Source organism: Pseudonaja textilis, chromosome 4, assembly GCF_049901715.1.
Source record: "Pseudonaja textilis isolate UNSWEBS1 chromosome 4, rPseTex1.2, whole genome shotgun sequence".
NCBI classification, from domain to species: domain Eukaryota; kingdom Metazoa; phylum Chordata; class Lepidosauria; order Squamata; family Elapidae; genus Pseudonaja; species Pseudonaja textilis.
Window position 1 is genome coordinate 89,289,023 of NC_141993.1, and position 20,713 is coordinate 89,309,735.

Genomic DNA, 20,713 nt, shown 5'->3' on the forward strand with positions numbered 1-20,713 from the left:
GTTGACCTTATGGGCATCTGGAGTCAGCAGCGAATGAAGTCTCTGCAAATGAATGATGAATGAATGAATGAATGAATTCTTTATTGGCCAAGGGTGATTAGACACAAGAGGAATTTGTCTGGATGCATGTGCCTTCAGTGTACATAAAAAGAAAAGATACATTCATCAAGAATCATCAGGTACAACACTTAATGATAGTCATAGAGTACAAATAAGCAATCAAATCATACAAGGAAACAGCCAGTATAATCGTAAGGATACAAGCAATAAAGTTACAGTCATACAGTTACAAGTGAAAGGGGATCAGAGGTGGCATTTAAGCAGGTTCTGACTAGTTCTGGAGAACCGGTAGCGGAAATTTTGAGTAGTTTGGAGAACCGGCAAATCCCACCTCTGACTGGTCCTGCCCCCTTCTCTTCTCTGCCTTCCATTGAGTCCCAGCTGATCAGCTGGGTCTCCTTTGGTTGCCCTGCACAGGAGAACAGAGCTGGAAAGCAGGTTAGTGGGGTGGGGAGGGAATGGGGATTTTGCAGTATCCTTCCCCTACCACGCCCACCAAGCCATACCCACCAAGCCACAACCACAGAACGGGTAGTAAAAAAATTTGAATCCCACCACTGGAGAGGATGGGCGATAAGGAGTGATGAGATGAATAGTAATAGTAATGCAGACTTTGTAAATAGTTGGACAGTGTTGAGGGAATTAGTTGTTTAGCAGAGCGATGGCGTTCAGGGAAAAAACTCCCCTTGTGTCTAGTTGTTCTGGTGTGCAGTGCTCTATAGGGTCATTTTGAGGGGAGGAGTTGAAACAGTTTATGTCCGGGATGTGAGGGGCCTGTAAATATTTTCATGTAAAATGTTATACTACTTTATAAGGCAAGGCAGCACTTGGAATATTACATCCAGTTTTGGTCGCCATGATATATATATAAAAAATGTTGAGATTCTAGAAAGAGTGCAGAGTAGAACAACAAAGAGGATTAGGGAACTGGAGGCTAAAACATACGAAGAACGGTTGCAGGAACTGGGCCTGGCTAGTCTAGGGAAGAGAAGGACCAGGGGAGACAGGAGAGCATCTTCCAGTATTTGAGGGGCTGCCACAGAGAGGAGGAAGGGGTCAAATTATTCTCCAAAGCTCCTGAAGGCAAAGACAAAAAACAACGGATGGAAAATAATCCAGGAGAGAAGCAAACCTTCAATTCAGGAGAAATTTCCTGACTACGAGAACAATTAAGCAGTGAAACAACTTGCCTTAAGAAATTGGTTGCTCCATCACTGGAGGTTTTTAAGAAGAGACTGGGCAACCGTTTGTCCAGAATGGCTCTGCTGGTCGAGCATGGGGGTGGACTAGAAGACCTCCAGGGTCCCTTCCAATACTCTATGACTCCAAATCTAGGATTCTAAATTTGATTCATTTAACGTAATCACTTCTTGGCAGCTGAGCTTATTGTGTGGACCCAGCCAAGAAAGAGTCGTTGGTGGATCACCAGCAAGTTTTTATTCTACTCAGACTAAATACCTGGTGTATGTTTTTTCTTCCCCCAACAGATTGACCAGGATGGGCTAACCTTGTCCGAGAGAACGCTCTACCTGGGCCAGGATGACGAAAGCGAAAAGGTAATGAAAAAAAAAAACAAATAATGTTCTGACTCAAACCCTTTTCCCATAAGACAAACAGTAACCAAAGGGAACAGAAACCTTTTAATGAGTCTTACAAATCCCTGGTTAAAAGGCTGCTGCAAACCAATTAACTTTGATAAGCACGAGCCTGGCCAAAACTGTGCGAGGCTGCCAAGAATCACAGATGAGAAATATTTCACAACACAAGAGTCTTCAAATACCAACTTAAAATACTGTAATATCCACGAGGCTGAGTTTCAAAACATCTTTGCTTCCTGCAAAGAACATCCGATTCACAGCTGGCTTTTATCTTCTTGAAGGAGGGGCCCTTACCTTGCAGCCTTATTCCCGAGTCGCCTGTGCTGTTGTAACTGCTCTTTCCTCCGAGCAATCCTGCATGCAGGTACACTTGGCACAGGCTCCTCGGGAACCTCTTCATCGCTGCTGCCAGCCCCCACAATCTCCAAAGGCAGCAGTCCACTCCCTAATGGTCCTGGCCCCTCATCTGAGTCCTCGCTCTCCTCAGCCGTCCGCACCTGCTGCTGGCTAATCACAACAGATATACAGTATATCAGGCCCTCCTCAATACCTCTTTAAAGAGGAGATGGCTTTGCAAACAAATTTATTCATTTATTATTTATTCATTTTTTCATCATCATCATCACTTCCTTTTTATGATCCCATAATCCCTTGCAGGGTGAAGCCTGGGCAACTGAATGCAGCAGGGTGTTTACTGGCCGGATGCGCTACCCTGTTGCCAATGCGGAGTTTTGTTCTGCAGATATATTCTCATTGTGCCCAGAGAGAAATATCTGCCTCTATCTTGGATCGAACTCCCGGCTTCCTGATTGTTTTTATGCTGCCCATCTCCCTCCAAAATTTGGGGGGTGAGGGGGCAATGCCAAGCCACCCTTGCAAAGCTGAGCTTCCTTTAACAGCAGCCGTGTCTATTTCCCACAATGCCCGGGAGTGACACTACAGTACTCTGATGCATTGGGGGAAATTTAGATTTTTTTGCAGAACAGATGAGCCAATCATCGGCGGGGGGGGGAGTAGGAGTGCCTGGGAAGGCTGAGAAATGGGTGCCAAGCTGGGCTTGAGCCGGGCCGAGCATCCTTTCGAAGCAGCCATGTTCATTTCCCACAATGCCTGGGGTGCTACGTCACTGTGCCCTGATGCATTGTGGGAAATTCAGAGCTTCTGCAAGACAGATCCTCGAGGGAGCAGATGTGTGCCTTGGAAAATCTCAGAAACCGGAGTCCAAGCAGGATTAAGCATCCTTTAGAAGCAGCCGTGTCCATTTCCCACAATGCCTGGGAATGACGCTCCTGTGCATTGTGGGAAATTGAGTGCTTTTACACGACAGATCATCAAGGGAACAGGTACCCGGGAAGCCTCAGAAACAGGGATCCAAACAGGGCCTGAGCAGAGATGGATCCTCTGAGAACATGAGAATCCATCAGCAAAGAAAATACGTTTTCTATCCTTGATCGACTTGAGAAAGGCCTTCCCACTGCACTAATAGCTTGACCACCTGCTCTTTTGGGGACCTGATTTGCAGACCAGATCTCCTGGACTTCCAAAATCTTGTCTTTTCCAGATCTTGGCCGCGTATGGCGTATTCATGGAGCGCCTGTTGAACCTGCTGGGTGCCGAAAACGTGGAACAGAAAGCCAAGGAGATTCTTCAGCTGGAGCAGAGGCTGGCCAATGTGAGTGCGCCATCTTGGCCTTCTCGCTCCCTGACCCCACGCTGGCCCCGAGAAAAGGGACACAGAGCGGGGGGGCTGCCTTCATCGGCCGGCTCCTCTTCCAAAATAGCCCTTTGGTACAGCCAGGTAGTGCTTTGGGTTCAAAGGGAGCCGGGGGGGGGGGGAACTAAAAATATCTGAGAGATGGTACCAATATCCTTCGTTCGTCTGCTCACACTCTGGCAGCGTCTACGCCACGTGTTTAACCTGGTTACCAGACAAACCCATGTCCAGGGCTTGCACCTCCCCTGCAGCCATCCGCCAACCTAGCAAGCTGGCTTTCTAACCATCACAGATTAAGCTCTGCTAAGCTCTTCCAAGGGACCTTGGAGGCCTTCTAGTCTAACCCCCTGCTCAGTCAGGACACCCTAGGTATCATATCTGTCAAATGGTTATCCCATCTCTTCTTCAAAACCACCAGTGTTGGAGCATTCACAGCTTCTGGAGGCAAGCTGATCCAGAGCTTCTGGAGGCAAGCTAATTGTTCTAACTGTCAGGAAATTTCTCCTTAGTTCTAAGTTGCTTCTCTCCTTGATGAGTTTCCACCCGTTGCTTCTTGTCCTGCCCTCTGGTGCTTTGGAGAATAGCTTGACTCCCTCTTCTTTGGGGCAGCCCCTGAGATATTGGAAGACTGCGGTCATGTCTCCCCTGGTCCTTCTTCTCATCAGACAAGACATACCCAGTTTCTGCAACCATTCTTCGTATGTTTTAGCCTCCGGTCCCCTAAATCCTCTTTGTGGCTCTTCTCTGCACTCTTTCTAGAGCTGGGGTCTCCAACCTTGGCAACTTTAAGACTTGTGGACTTCAACTCCCAGAATTCCTCAGCCAGCAAAGCCGGGAGTTGAAGTCCACGAGTCTCAAAGTTGCTTTGCTGGCTGAGGAATTCTGGGAGTTGAAGTCCACCAGTCTTAAAGTTGCTTTGCTGGCTGAGGAATTCTGGGAGTTGAAGTCCACAAGTCTTAAAGTTGCCAAGATTGGAGACCCCTGTTCTAGAGTCTCAACATCTGTTTTTTATATCGTTGAAAATGACTGGGTTCGATGCCCAGGTACGTTTTCCTAGAAATTTTACCAGTTGGGAGGAACATATTCATTTCGGTGCCATGGAGGGGGGTGGGGGTGGGGGGGCTGGGGAGTTTCTGACCCATGAAGGAACCAGAACAAGAGCCTCACCACCTCTGTCTCCCCCAGGTGGTTAGGGGATGATGGGACCCGGCTGAGAGAGGAGATCTGGTCCAATTCTAACTTTCCCCCCATTTGACAGATTACAATCTCCGAGTACGATGACCTGCGGAGAGATATCAACTCCATGTACAATAAAGTCACTCTGGGAGAACTGCAGCGCATCACACCCAACGTAAGTTTGGATGCTGGGATGTGAGCAGTGGGTGGGATTCAATTTTTTTTACTACTGGTTTGGTGGTTGTGGCTTGGTGGGCGTGGCAGGGGAAGGATACTGCAAAATCCCCATTCCCTCCCCCACCCCACTAACCTGCTTTCCAGCTCTGTTCTCCTGTGCAGGGCAACCAAAGGAGACCCAGCCGATCAGCTGGGACTCAATAGGAGGCAGAGAATAGATGGGGGCAGGGCCAGTCAGAGGTGGGATTTGGCGGTTCTCTGAGCTACTCAAAGTTTCCGCTACTGGTTCTCCAGAACTGATAAGAGGGTCAGTTGCAGCATCCTTATGTCCTCATTATCAAAATTGAGATACTTGGCCACTGACTCACATTTATGATGGTTGCAGTATCCCAGAGTCAGGTGATCGACCCAACACTTCTGTTGCTTAGCAAGTTGAGCTTGTTAAGAGTTTTGCCTTATTTTACATCCTTTCTTGCCACGTTTGTTAAGCGAATCATGGCAGTTGTTAAGTTAGTCACGCGGTTGTTAAGTGAATCTGGCTTCCCCCTGGATTTTGCTCATCAGAAAGTGTCAGAGTATATCCATGAACCAGAACAGAGCTTGGTAACAACGTCAGCCAATGAATAGGCATAGCAACGAAGTCAGCCAATGAGGACTGTTTGGAAACTGAAACTGGAAGGAGCCTAGGCGTGACTCTATATTAAGCTCTACAGCTCTGAAGCTATGTTGAGCTCTGAGTCTGTCTGTTGAAGATGAAATGGCTTCTCTCCTCTGCTGTACGTCTTGCCTGCTGAACTAAAGTGAAACTGATGTCTGTTTCTGTTTGAGTTTGCTCCGTGTTGGAGAAATCTACAACTGGTATTGTAAAATTTACTTGATGTGTTTATAAAGAAGTTAAATGAAGCCTCAGCCACCTGTGTTTATTTTTCTGGCGCTGAATTTACGCTGCCATACCCCGAACAGAAAGTCTCAAAATGGGATCATGTAAGCGTTCCTGAGACGCTGCAACTGTCATACATATGAGTCAGTTGCCAAGGGTCTGAATCAGTGGTAGGCTGCTACTGGTTCGCCTCCGTTTGGGCGAACTGGCATCTCATTTTATCATTTTTAATGGCCGGTTCAGCGAACCGATAAATCCTCCCGCTGGCTGGCCCCACCCACTCTGCCACGCCCCACTCAGGAGTCCCCACGTGGCCCATTTGGGATGCCAGATAAGTGCAGGGTCTGTGTGGAGGCTCAGAGAGGGCAAAAATGGGCCTCCTGGGAGCTCCGGAAGGCTGGAAATAGGCCCATTTCTGGCTTCCAGAAGGCCTCCGGAGCCCGGGGAGGCTGTTTTTCACCCTCCCGGAGGCTCGAAGAAAGCCTGTGGAGCCCGGGGAGGGCGAAAACACCCCCCACACACACCGTGGTGCAGGAGGCCGACTAGGCCACACCCATCATGGCCACGCCCACCCAGCAACCAGGCAGAGAACCGGTTGCTGAAAATTTTGAAGCCCTGGTCTGGATTTTGATCACCTCACCTGAGGCATGAAAGCTGGCTGGGTGACTTAAAGTTTGGTTTTTTTTGTTTTTTGTTTAAAGGCAAGATGGAAGCCACTGGCATGTGACCAAAATTCCTGTCCCGTTTTGACCAACAGGATTTCCATTGCGCCGCCATCTTGATTTTTTTCACCCTTCCCTCCATTACACAGCCAGCGGCAACTTCAAGAATAGCTGGTCTCTTTATTATTAACGGATAATTAATTAACGTAAACAGTGTTTCAGAAGTGGCCGTGCTCTGCTTGATTCCTTTCCTGCAGTTAAAATGGAAGCGTCTTCTGGACAGAATATTCCACGAGCGTTTTTCGGAAGATGAAGAGGTGGTGCTCTTAGCCACCGATTACATGCAGCAGGTCTCGGAGATCATCCAAACGACGCCGATCAGGTACAGCTGGGGATGAGGGGTTGGGAAAGGGTTGCCGAAATAAGAAGAGGGCTTGAAATATCTCCCCACCCCCCGAAGCAGAATATGATGACCTGGGGCATGGCGGAAAAATAACAAAGTCACCAAAATAGATAAATTCCCTTTAATGCCTCCAACTTGGGCCCCCGTGTTCAGTTATCCTTGGCTGGAGATCAAACTCTTCCAGTCTACGAAGGAAAGAAATGCAGTCCAAACCCAAAGTAAAGATAATTAGAAATAAAAACAACAACAACACAAACCACGCTGAAGTAATTAACACGACAGGCCAGGATGATAAATTGGAGACTTCCAAAAGGTAACGCAGCAACTTATCTGGATTTTGGGAGGACGCCAAAACCCAGATAAGCCTCGACAAAGATAATGCACGCTTTGCTTCCAGCAACTTTGCCATGCACAGTTTGCCCTTTTAAACAGTCTTTCCAGCTGCAGCCCATGAAGGGGATCAGGGCCCTTTCCTCTCCCATAAGCCACGTTGCTCCCTTCTCCATTCCTCCCTGCATGCCCTAGAATGAATAGGAGATGGCCCTGGGTTTTCCTCTGAATGCCCAGCCGGATTGTGTTCTTTCCCCTGTTTCTTCCACAGCCACCGGAGCCACACTTGCACTCCCTGTCAGCTGCTCAGTCTCCCCCTCAGAATTGGACTCCAACAAGGGCATGACACAGAATGACTGATTCATCTCCAATAAAAGCAGCCATGAGCTGCAGAACCATGCTGGCTGGGGAATTCTGGGAGTTGAAGTCCACAGGTCTGAATGCTGCCCAGCTTAAGAAAGTCTGCCCTACATCAGGGGCGCTGAACCTTGACAACTTGAAGACTTGTGGACTTCAACTCCCAGAATTCCCCAGCTAGTTATGTTGGCTGGGGAATTCTGGGAGATGAAGTCCATTGGTCTTCAACTCCCGGCAAAGCTGGCTGGGGTATTTTGGGATATGAAGTCCATCAGGCAGAGCTCCCTGGAGGATTCTGGGAGATGAAGTCCCCCAGTCTTCAACTCCCAGCTGAGCTGCTTAGGGGAATCTGGGAACTGAAGTCATTAGGCATAGCTGCCTGGAGGATTCTGGGAGATGAAGTCCATCAGGCAGAGCCGCCTGGGGGATTCTGGGAGATCAAGTCTATTAGGCCTTCAATTCGCCAAGGTTGGGCACAGCTGAGTTCAAGGATATCTTCATTAAATTGAAGACTTATCCCTTAAATCAAGGTTTTATTGCAAATGGTGCCATTGGCATCTATTACGTAATTACGCCCTTAAATTGATGCCAATCGCAGGAATAGAGATTTCACAGCTACTTGCCTTTAATGGACAGTCTTTCCCACAAATCCAGCAAATTTGTGATTCTCTGCTATTTATCGCATTATTCCTGGGATAAAGCCAGTCTCACAGGGGGGGATTTTGCAGTTTAGTGGATGTGAACTAAACAGCACAGGTGTGAATTTTACCTACTATTTAATTCCCTAGTGTTACGTTTATTTCTCACTTGAAAAGTATAGCCAGCCAAGCTGACCTGAGAACTATATGTGGTTCCTCGACTTACAACTGGAATTGAGGCCGGAATTACAATCATTATGGTTGTAAGTCGAGGAATCGCATCAACAGATTCAAAATTACAACCACTTTTTTATGACATCATGCTCGTTAAGTAAATCCACAAGGTTTTGTTTTGTTTTTTGTTTTGCCAGAAACTGGAAATAAGTACTGGAAAATGGGGGTGGGGAAGATTTGGGGGGGGAGTTTCAAACTGTGCTTCCTTGACTATGGGACACTGCAAGCGGTCGTAAAAGTGAGACGGTTGCCTAGTACCCCAAAGGTGTGCGCTCACCGAACCGGTTGTTACACCAATTGAATCCCACCACTCTGTGTGTGTTCTGACCCAGGCTTCGTCAAACGGAATTAATATCAAACTTGTTTTAAAAGCAAAACCTATTTTATTGCAACACTGGGAATCACGTTCATTCCCAGCCAGAACTAATATTAAACAGTTGCCCAAGATAAGCACACGCCTTTCAGTGCTGTGGAATGTTGCCAAAAACAGAAGTATCCAATTAATTATAATAGAAACCAACCGAAGTACCAGAAAAAAACAACCGGAGTACACAGAGCTTCAAGACTGAATCTGAATCGCACGAACGACTTTGCTTCCTGCAAAGATTTTGTCATTGAGGTCATTTATCCCTTATGGGAGGGGCAATCACCTCCCAGCCTTACTTCCGAGTCACCTGTTTCCGCTGCTCTCACCTTCTAGCAGCTCTGTGCATACGCTCACTGGGAACAGGCTCCCCTTGTTCCTCTGCCTCGCTGCTGCCAGACTCCGGAGGCTCCAGAGACAGCACCCCACTTCCAGATGGTCCTGGCCCCATCACACAGGACCCTCATCTGAGTCCTGTCCAGATTCCCAGACTGGTCCCCTTTCTTCCCCGCTGTCCAATTCCACTGCTGTCTGCACCGGCTGCCAGCAAACCACAACAGTGTGTGGCTGTCAGGATTCCAGCAATCGCCCTAACTAAGTCACGATTCTCGAGCCAAACTTTAAGAAACTTCAAAGGATTCATTAGAGGTGACATACCGGCACTGCCCTGTATGAAGCCAACTCTGAATACGTCATTTACAGCCACCTGTGTCCCTGTTTTCCCCTCTCCCTCCTGGGTGTGTCATAAATCAGATTCTCCAATTGAGCACCTTCACAGGCTGGGTGTCATCATTCACGTTCTCCAATGAAATATATCAGTGGGCAAAAGCTCTGGTATTTTAGTTACAATCTTTGAAAGATAAAGAGTTGGAATGGACTTTCGATTTCAACTGCTGCACTGCTCTTCCAGTGTGTGTGTCTCTGTGTGTGTGTCTGTGATCACTTTGCTCTGGGACTTGCCAGAAACGTTGGGGAAATTTGGGTCAATAAAGGGGCAGTTTGAATTGCTAGCTGCCTGTGTTATCTCTGCCATGACCCAGGTCATCACACACACAACTGCACTAAACCCATTCCGATGGTGATCCTTCCACTCCAGGATCCTTCACAACTATATGCTCTGGCGCATTGCGGTGGTGCTGAGTGAACATCTTTCCACCCCGTTCCGGGACGCCATCCACGAGTTTGCCAAGGAGATGGAGGGGGCCGAGAGGCCGATGGAGCTGGCCAAGACTTGCTTGAGTCAAGCCAACAAGCACTTTGGAATGGCCTTGGGGGCCCTGTTTGTGGAAGAATACTTCTCCTCCACCAGCAAGGCCAAGGTAAGAGCCTACGGTAGAGGGAAGGTCGCAAGAAGCTGGGCTTGATCACCTGTAGATGCACCATCCCTGAAACCCCCAATCCAAGATCTTATTTTTTTTTTACCTTTAGTAATAAAAGTCTCGTTTTCTGGCAACGCTGGGAATTATTTTCATTCCCAGCCGGTAATGAATCTCAAACAGTCCCTCGAGATAAGCACCCACCTTTCGTTCCTGGGAAGTGCTGCCAATAACAGAAAGGTCAAATGAACTAGAACAAAAACCAACCGAAGTACAAAGAGCTTCAAGGCTGAATCTGAATCGAACGAATGACTGCTTCCTGCAAAGGTTTCATCATCTTGGCCTGTCCTTTATCCCTTATGGGAGGGGCAATCACCTCCCAGCCTTACTCCCGAGTCACCCCCTTCTGTTTCAGCTGCTCTTGCCTTCTAGCAGCTCTGCGCATACGCGCACTGGGAACAGGCTCCCCTTGTTCCTCTGCCTCGCTGCTGCCAGACTCCGGAGGCTCCAGAGTCCGCACCCCACTCCCAAATGGTCCTGGTCCCATCTCTGCATCGGATGCAGGACCCTCATCCGAGTCCTCTCCAGACTCCCGGACGGATCCCCGTTCTTCCCCACTGTCCGATTCCGCTGCCGTCTGCACAAGCTGCCAGCGAACAACAACACATGGGGAGGTGGGAAGGTCGCTCCCAGCTTTTAGTTTCTTCATCCTCTCAGCTGATTGGCTTGTTGGGAGCGTGCGCATTAGGGGTGCACGCACACATGCGATCACCCACCGAACTGGTAGCGACGAAGGTAGAATCTCACTACTGCACCAAAGGAAAGGAAGGACTTGGGGATTTTGGTGCGTGCGCTGCTCAGTTCTGGCTTTTCATCCCTGTAATTCACTTGACCTTTAGTATCTTTTTCAACCAATGGAGTTTAAGGATGGTTTTTTTGTAGAGGTTCAGGCTGAGGCAGGTCGGACAGAGGCTACCCCCTTACCGCAGCATCCAGAACCCGGAGAAATGGGCTGTGATGCCGAGTGGGTATGTTTTTTTTTTCTCCTTTTCCTTATTGGACGGGATTCTCCTCTTGGGAACAGGTGCAACAGCTAGTGGAAGATATCAAGCACATCCTCGACCGGCGACTCGAAGAACTGGAGTGGATGGATGAGGAAACCCAACGAGCGGCCCGAGCGAAGGTAGGGAGCCCTGGAGGGTGGGGATTCGTGGGGATGGAACCATTCAGCCCGAGGAGCTGCACGTTCCTGACTGGGACAGAGAGCACGCCACGGCAAAGGGTTGTGTTTTGTGGGGGTCAATCTCCACTCGGGTTGCATCCAGCCCACTCCTGGGCAATGCAAGTTTGCCGGCTGGGGAATTCTGGGAGTGGAAGTCCGTATTTCTTAAGGTTGCCAGGGATGAGAAAGACTGCCTTAAGATGTTCTGCAGCAAATGGGCCCCTTTTTGAAAAAAATCACTGGAAACCTCCTATTCTATTCTATTCTATTCTATTCTATTCTATTCTATTCTATTCTATTCTGCTGTGTTCTGTTCTTCTATTGTTCTGTTCTGTTCTACTATATTCTATTCTGTTTTATTCTTATTCTGTTCTGTTCTGTTCTGTTATTATATTGTTTTGTTCTGCTCTACAGTATTCTATTTTGTTTTATTCTTATTCTATTCTGTTGTGCTGTTTTAATCTTATTCTGTTCCACTGTTCTGTTGTACTCTTATGCTACTCTGTTCTATTCTTGTTCTGTTCTGTTCTTGTTCTGTTCTGTTTTATTCTTATTCTATTCTGTTTTGTTGGTTTAATCTTATTCTATTCTATTCTTATTCTACCCTGTTCTGTTTTTATTCTGTTCCTATTCTGTTCTGTTCCGTTCTATTCTTATTCTATTCTATTCTTATTCTGTTCTATTCTGATTCTGTTCTGGTTTTATTCTGTTCTGGTTCCTATTCCTATTCTATTCCTATTCCCATCCCATCCCATCCTACTCTTTCCGCCCCCAAAAACTTACCCAGGTTCGTTTTTTTTAAAAAAAGTTCCCAGTTGACTCAGGAGATTATGGTGAGTACCGTCCTCCACACCCAGCTGAGACCTCAGTTGCGCCAGTGGGCACCATGTTGCCAACTCTCTCGTGCCGATTCTCCAGATGTCAGCCGGGTGTTTGAAACCAGCTTCTCTTGCAGTTGAAGCACATGATGGTGATGATCGGATATCCGGACTTCCTTCTCAACCCCAGAGCAGTGGACAAGGAATACGAGGCAAGTATCGGAGAATTGGAGATCAGATTTCCCATCAGGGGAAAGTTTTTACCAAAGGAGACACCTCAACACATCAAATAAATCTGTAATTTCTTGTCTCATCTAAGCTGGATGAATTCAGGGGTTGGCATTAGGGCGTCCCACATAGACAGTAACAAGAAAGCAGATGTTAAATTCAAGCCAAATTTTTTAAAAGTTGAAGGTAGACTACATTGGGACAATTTCAAGACATATTCAGGAACCTTGTGTGATGTTTGTGTGAATAAAATAACAGAAGTTGGAAGGGACCTTGGAGGTCTTCTAGTCCAACCCCTTGCTCAAGCAGACCTTAAACCAGTGGTGACTAACCTTTTGGGGCTCCTGTGCCAAAATGGCATGCGCCAAAATGGACCCATTTTGTCACTTCCTGTATTTCCGGAAAACGGGCCTGTTTTTCGGCCTCCAGAGGCTGCAGAGGCTTCCCTCGAGCCTCTGGGAGGCCCCAAAAAAGGCCTGAAAATCAGCAGGGAGGCACGCGCATGCTCAGTGAGGTAAGTTTGCCTGGGGCTCGTGTGCCTGCACAAATGGCTCTGCATGCCACCTGTGGCACGCGTGTCACAGGTTCGCCATTACGGCCCTAAACCATTTCAGACAAATGGTTGTCCAGTCTCTTCTTGAAAACCTCCAGTGTTGGAGCAGCCACAACTTCTGGTGGCAAGCAGTCCCACTGGGTAATTGTTCTCGCTGTCGGGAATTTCCTCCTTACTTCCAGGTTGCTTCTCTCGTTGATGAGTTTCCATCCGTTGCTTCTTCTCCTGTCTTCCTTCAGGTGCTTTGGATAATAGGTTGACCGCCTCTTCTTTTGTGGATATTCTAGTCTGCAAGAGTTTCGGAAAAACTTCCCTTTGTTTACAACAGGTCGTTCTCAACTTAGGACCGCAACTGAACTTCATCTTCTGCGGCCGGCAAGGCTTTCCTGAAGGCCTCTGCAGCCAATAACGGAGCTTTGGATCGATCCAGAGCTTTGTTATCAGTTCCAGAGGCCTTCAGGGAAGCCTTCCCAGCCTTGCTGGCTGCAGAAGAAATGGTTTGGCAAGGCAGGTGTCAGGGTGTGCGAGGCCTGGCTATACCTGTCCAAAGGTAGGTAGTAGGGCAACTCCACCCTCCCATCCCCACCCTAGCTTAATTTTTACCCGTCCAGTCGAGTGGGCGGAATCTTAATTAGGGCTTATTTTGGGGGTAGGGCTTCTATTGGGCACACATGTAAAAAATCAAGCTAGGGCTTACTTTCAGGGTATTTTCAGGGAAACAGGATAGTAAGCAGTCGGTAATGTGTAGATATTTGAAGGCAATTAAATGATTCCTGAAGCTTTCACAGGGCAGCAACATAGTCACTATGTTTTACACCACTTATACAGGCAGACCTTGACTTATGACAGGTTCATTTAGTGACCGTTTGAAGTTACAACGGCCGTGAAAAAAGTGACTTAGGAGCGTTTTCCACAGTTGTGACCTTTCCAGCATCCCGGTGATCATACTTATGACCGTTGCTGTGTCCCAAGGTCACAAGATCCCCTTTTGCGCCCTTCCAAGGGGTCAAGTTCAATGGAGGAAGCCAGATTCACTTAACAACCGGGTTGCTCACTTATCAACGGCAGTGATTCACTGAACAACTGTGGGGGGGGAGCCGTAAAATGTGGCAAAATTCACTTAACAAATGTCTCACTTCACAACAGAAAATGTCGGCTCTATTGTCGTCGTAAGTTGAGGCCTACCTGTAATCCCATTTTAAAGTTTGCATCTAGTAAACCCGCTGGCAATGTGTAGATATTTGAAGGCAATCTTAAATGATTCCAGAAGCTTGCACAGGTAGCAGCGTTGTCGCTATGTTTCACACGACTTTCATCTTCTGAATACTGTAGTTTTTGAGGGTGAGACCTAAGAAGATTACCTCGTGGTAGTCAAGTCCTGGTAGGTTTGTGTTCCACCTGCGAAACAAGGCATGTCTGGCTAAACCATACGAAGAACGGTTGCAGGAACTGGGCATGTCTAGTCTAGTGGAAAGGACTAGAGATGATATGATAGCTGTGTTCCGATATCTCAGGGGTTGCCACAGAGAAGAGGGGATCAGCCTCTTCTCCAAAGTCCCTGAAGGCAGGACAAGAAGCAACGGATGGAAACTGATCAAGGAGAGAAGCAACCTCGAATTAAGGAGAAATTTCCTGACAGTTAAAACAAATCATCAGTGGAACTACTTGCCTCCAGAAGTTGTGAATGCTCCAACACTGGAAGTCTTTAAGAAGAGATTGGGCAAGCATTTGTCTGAAGTGGTGTAGGGTTTCCTGCCTAGGCAGTGGGTTGGACTAGAAGACCTCTAAATTCCCTTCCAACTCTGTTACTTCTATTCTGTTCTGTTCTATTCTATTCTATTTCTATTCTACTCTATTCATTTTCTATATTCTATTCTATTCTATTCTTTCACCCTATTCTATTCTGTTCGGTTCTATTCTATTCATTTTCTATATTCTGTTCTATTATTTTTATTTATTCTATTCTATTTTATTCATTTTCTATATTCTGTTCTATTATTTTCATTTATTCTATTCTATTCTAGTCCTATTCTATTCATTTTTTATATTCTATTTTATTCATTTTCTATATTCTGTGCTATTATTTTCATTTATTCTATTTTGTTCTGTTCTATTCTGTTCATTTTCTATATTCTGTTCTATTATTTTTATTTATTCTATTCTATTCTATTTCTATTCTATTCATTTTCATTTTCTATATTCTGTTCTATTATTTTTATTTATTCTATTCTATTCTAGTCCCTGTTCTGTTCTATTCTGTTTTATTCTATTCTTCCCCCCATTCTATTCTATTCTATTCATTTTCTATATTCTATCCTATTATTTTCATTTATTCTATTCTATTCTAGTCCTATTCTCTTCATTTTCTATATTCTATTTTATTTTATTCATTTTCTATATTCTGTGCTATGATTTTCATTTATTCTGTTCTGCTCTGCTCGGCTCTGCTCTGCTCTGCCCTGCCCTATCTTATCCTGAACCTCGGGTTCTTCCTTAAACCTTTGCATGTCTCTTGAGACGTCTGTCTTCTGCAGTTCGAAGTCCACCAGAAAACCTATTTCAAGAACATCCTCAACAGCATCCGGTTCACCATCAAGCTGTCGGTGAAGAAGATCCGTCAGGAAGTGGACAAGTCCGCGTAGGTGGTTCCCCTTGTTGTCGAACCTCGTGGGTGGAAACTGAGGGGCACTGAGGGGTCTCGTTTTCTCCTCCGGGGTGGCTTTGAGGCTCCCCTTAGAGATGGGATCTCTCTCCATGCTCCAGTCGGAGTTGGGAGTCCCCCAGGGGCATTTTCCAAAAGGCCACTGGACTCTTTCATGGTTTTCGTTTTTTCTTCTTCTTTGAAAACGTTTCGCTTTCTCATCCTTCTTCCATTCTGGGCTGAACTTTGGAGCAACCGTGAACCGGAAGGATGGAGAATTTCCATAGACATCCTGATCTGGGTGGTGTTTTTATTTACCCAACAAAGTAAAATTTTATTTTGGTGGGTTCCTTGGATCACTCCCACCTACACTGACAGAGCAAGCCGCTAGAAGGTAAAGTGAGAGCAAACCCCACTCCCCTAGTAGCACTGATGATGCTCCCTAGTTGGGCGAGGAAACGTCCTTAAGGGAAACAAGCAATGAGAGAGCACCCAGGCCCTCAAAGTCTTTCTCCTCCTCCTCCCCTTCTTCCTCCTTCCCCCCGCTCCTCCTCCATCCTGCAAACCCCACTCCCTTCTAGCACTGATGATGTTACCTAGTCAGGTAATGAAACGTCTGCAAGAAAACAACCATAGCTCAAAAAGCACGAAGTCGTCCTCCTCCTCCTCCTCCTCCTCCTCCTCCTCCTCCTCCTCCTCCTCCTCCTCCTCCTCCTCCTCCTCCTCCTCCTCCTCCTCCTCTTCCTCTCCACAAACCCCACTCTTTTCTAGCCCAGATGATGTTCTCTAGCTGGGTCATGAAATGCCTACAATAAAACCCTCACATTCAGGGACCCCAGAGTCATTCTCCTCCTCCTCCTCCTCCTCCTCCTCCTCCTCCTCCTCCTCCTCCTCCTCCTCCTCCTCCTCCTCCTCCTCCTCCTCCTCCTCTCCACAAACCCCTCTCCCTTCTAGCATGGATGATGTTCCCTAGCTGGGTCATGAAATGCCTACAATAAAACCCTCACATTCAGGGACCCCAGAGTCCTCCTCCTCCTCCTCCCTCCTCCTCCTCCTCCTCCTCCTCCTCCTCCTCCTCCTCCTCCTCCTCTTCCTCTCCACAAACCCCTCTCCCTTCTAGCACGGATGATGTTCCCTAGTTGGACGACAAAACGTCCTTAAGGAAAACAAAACACGAGAGAGCACCAAGGCCCTCAAAGTCTTTCTCCTCCTCCTCTTTCCTCGTGCAAACCCCACTCCCTTCTAGCACTGATGATGTTACCTAGTCGGGTAATGAAACATCTGCAAGGAAACAGCCAAGCTCAGAAAACACCAAGGACACCTTCATTTCAATCCCGAGCTAACGAATATTCTCCTCGGATCTTTCTCCGTCTCTTCATCCAACCTGGTGGGCCCTGAAACACATAGTGGCACAATGCGTGTAGAATATTCAACTTACGGCTGTAAGCGCCTGGCCATTATGGTCGTAAGCCGTGACTAGATCTGATTTTATAATCTTTTTTTTGGGGGGGGTGTCTGTCATTAAAGCGAATGCCATCGTTGTATCGGTAATCCTCTACTTATGACTGCAACACAGTCTTACAGTCGTAAATAAGGGCTGCTGAGTGCTCAAAATGGAGTCATTTGACCTCGGGAAACTGAGGCTGTCAGAATGTCAGATCTGAGTCATAGTTTTGGGTGAGGGACCGTCATAATTTTGAACGGTGGCTAAATAGCCGGTCATATATCAAGATACACCCTGTATCTCACGGAAAAACCTTCATGAAAGAGAGATTCACTGACCAGGGTGGAGCCCCTTCGGCCTTGACAGACTGGGTTGTCCTGGGATCACAAAGAGAATAGCACTTAGACTTCACAACTCTCTCTGTGGTTTTACAGAGTCAGTCTCTTGCCCCCAACAATCTGGGTCCTCATTTTACCCACCTCGGAAGAACGGAAGGCTGAGTCAACCTTGAGCCTGGTGAGATTCAAACGGCCAAATTGCCGTCAGCCGGCAGTCAGCAGAAGTCGCCTGCAGTACCACACTCGAACTGCTGCGCCACTAGCAATGGAAAGTCGCCAATAACGGAGAAAATTTGTAGCTCAGGGTTGACATGAAGGGGTCCTTGGTGCTCTCTGAGCTTGGTTGCTTTCTCGCAGACGTTTCATGACCCCACTAGGTCACATCTTCAGGGCTAGAAAGGAGTGGGGTTTGTGGAGGGAGGAGAAGGAGGATTGTGGAGTCCTTGGTGCTCTCTGAGCTGGGTTGTTTTCTCGCAGACATTTCATGACCCAACTAGGTCACATCATCAGGGCTAGAAAGGAGTGCTGTTTGCTATCCATTGATGTTCTGGAGATCTTGCCTGTCTTATGGATTTGGGGCGGTCTTAGAAGTCCTTTGGTTGGGCTGTTTATTGATGGCTCTCTTTGGCAGTTTCTTTATTGCTTCCTTGACTGTTGGTCTGAAGGTAACTTTGGACTTAATCTATGCTAACCTGATTGCTGATTGCTGATTGCTGGCGGAGAGCTGCCGCTGGAGTCCTTTTATTGCCTTTTGGGCTGGTTGATTGCCTCTTGTGCGTAATCTGTAGGTGTTGTTCATGTCTTGTCTGTTGATGGCTGATTTGTCGGAGTGCCAGGCTTGTAGAAATCCCCTGGCATTCCCCAGACACTAACAACATCTACAGACTATGCAAAAGAGACAATCAACCAGCCCCAAAGAGGAGAAGGACTCCAGTGTCTTTCCACCAGCAACCGACACTCAGATCAGCACAGATGAAACACCAAGTTTAACTTCAGACCAATGATCAAGTCAATGATACCCCAATCAAGGAACTGCCAAAGAGCTATCAGCAAACAGCCCACCAAAAGAATCTCTAAGAAAATACACAAAGACACAGAGAGAGAGAGAGAGAGAGAGAGAGAGAGAGAGAAAGAGAGAAGAGACAAAGAGAGACAGAGACAGAGAGACAGAGACAGAAAGAGAGAGAGAGAAAGAGACAATGACAGAGACAGAGAGAGAGAGACAGAGAGAGAGAAAGACAGAGGCAGAGAGAGAGAGAGAGACAGAGCAGAGAGAGAGAGAGAGAGAGAGAGAGACAGAGAGAGACAGAGAGAGAGAGAGAGAGAGGCAGAGAGAGAGAGAGAGAGAGAGAGAGAGGCAGAGAGAGAGAGAGACAGAAAGAGACAGAGACAGAAAGAGAGAGAAAAGAGACAATGACAGAGAGAGACAGAGAGAGAGAGACACAGAGAGAGAAACAGAGAGAGAAACAGAGAGAGAGAAAGACAGAGGCAGAGAGAGAGAGAGAGGCAGAGAGAGAGAGAGAGGAGAGAGAGACAGAGAGAGAGAAACAGAGAGAGAGACAGAGGCAGAGAGAGAGAGAGAGAGGCAGAGACAGAGAGAGAGGCAGAGAGAGAGAGAGAAAGAGACAGAGAGACAGAGACAGAAAGAGAGAGAGAAAGAATGATAGAGAGAGAGAGAGAAACAGAGAGGGAGAAAGACAGAGGCAGAGAGACAGAGAGAGAGAGGCAGAGACAGAGAGAGACAGAGAGAGAGGCAGAGACAGAGAGAGAGAGGCAGAGACAGAGAGAGAAAGACAGAGAGAGAGAGAGAGAGAGAGACAGACACAGAAAGAGAGAGAGAAAGAGAGACAGAGACAGAGACAGAGACAGAGAGAGAGAGACAGAGGAGAGAGAGAGAGAGGCTAGTTAGGTCATGAAACGTCTGCAAGAAAATAAGCCAGCTCAGAGAGCACCAAGGACCCCCTCAATAGAAAGAATTGAAGAACCTTCTTGGATGAGAAGGGAAATGTCTTCAAAATAAAAAAAACTAGAAAGTCCTGAAAAAAAAGCACCTTTGGGACAACCCTGATCTGCATGATTGAGAATCTCTGCAGACTTTTAGCTATACAATTTGGGATGGGGTGGGAGTAAGGAATGGATTTCCAGAGGAAAAATTGCAGACCACAGGAACCAGGAGCACCACTCAGGTGACCCTGACGGGACAGACAAACCTCCAAGTGGCCTCAATGACCCTCTGAAAGGATGCAAATGACCAGCTGTCTGCAAGGAGTATCAATCCTTCCATTCCCCTCCATCCAGTCAGAGCTGAAGAAGCTTCGCGGAGGAGAAGCGAAATGTCTTCAAAGAAAAACAAAAACAAAAAGTCTAGTTGCCTCTTGGGAGAAAAAAAGCCCCTTTGGGATTTTCTGGGTGATGTAATCACCCTGACTCTTCTGCAGGACCCCAAAGCTGGGTTGACCCTTACAATGACCGCAGCGAGGGTCAGTACCACCCATTGTGACCGTCACTTCCAATACACCAGTTTTAAGGGTCCAAGCCTTCAATCCTGTTACTAATAACCATGTTTTCTATCTACAGATGGCTGCTACCACCTCAAGCCCTCAACGCTTATTACCTTCCTAACAAGAATCAGATGGGTACGGTGAAGTTTGGCCTGTTTGTTAACTGTGTATGGTGTAGAACAGGGGCATTGAATTCGAATTCATTAAACTGAGGGACACATTAGGGTTGGGTTTAGCCTCGGCGGGCACGGTAGGTGTTATGGGCATTGAGGACAGGACCAACTCGATGTCCCTCATGTGGGGGCACCTGGGGTGGCCAAGGACTAAGGCGGGACTTCCCCTCAGACCTTCCCTCGCTCTGTTCTGACCCAAACCCTTGTCCAATAAAACAAACACGAACCAAAAGGGAACAGAAACCTTTTAATGATTCTTTACGAATCCCCGGTTAAAAGGCTGCTGCAAACTAATTAACTTTGATAAGCACGAGCCTCCCCAAAACTGTGCGAGGCCGCCAAGAATCACAGATAAGAAATATTTCACAACACAAGAGTCTTCAAATACCAACTTAAGATACTGTAATGTCCACGAGACTGAGTTTCAAAACGTTTTTGCTTCCTGCAAAGAACGTCCGATTCACAGCTGGATTTTCTCTTCTTGAAGGAGGGGCCCTTACCTTGCAGCCTTACTCCCGAGTCGCCTGTGCTGTTGCAGCTGCTCTTTCCTACGAGCAATCCTGCGGGCACGTGCACTTGGCACAGGCTCCTCGGGAACCTCTTCCTCATCGCTGCTGCCAGCCCCACAATTTCCGAAGGCAGCAGTCCACTCCCTGATGGTCCTGGCCCCTCATCTGAGTCCTCGCTCTCCTCCGCCGTCCGCACCTGCAGCTGGCTAACCACAACACACTCTCATTATAATTGTTACTTAAAAAATATCCCAATAAAAGAGAAACACGGAAAACCACAAACAATCATTCTTCCTTGAAGATCCCGAGTTTTATTTCATGAGCAATTTGAAACAAGAATAGCCATCATAACATTGCTTATATCAATAACCCATTGC

The 20,713-nt window shown here is 47.2% G+C and overlaps 1 protein-coding gene across 1 annotated transcript in view; it reads left to right on the forward strand.

Moving 5' to 3' along the window:
* Positions 1–20,713, forward strand: part of ECEL1 (endothelin converting enzyme like 1) — a 68,821-nt gene that overhangs the window by 35,771 nt on the left and 12,337 nt on the right. The window contains exons 2-10 of the mRNA XM_087933681.1: positions 1,548–1,616; positions 3,220–3,330; positions 4,631–4,723; positions 6,525–6,649; positions 9,690–9,912; positions 10,994–11,092; positions 12,087–12,161; positions 15,265–15,368; positions 19,731–19,789. Coding sequence (XP_087789807.1) covers positions 1,548–1,616; positions 3,220–3,330; positions 4,631–4,723; positions 6,525–6,649; positions 9,690–9,912; positions 10,994–11,092; positions 12,087–12,161; positions 15,265–15,368; positions 19,731–19,789 — 958 coding nt within the window. The remainder of the gene's footprint in view (positions 1–1,547; positions 1,617–3,219; positions 3,331–4,630; positions 4,724–6,524; positions 6,650–9,689; positions 9,913–10,993; positions 11,093–12,086; positions 12,162–15,264; positions 15,369–19,730; positions 19,790–20,713) is intronic.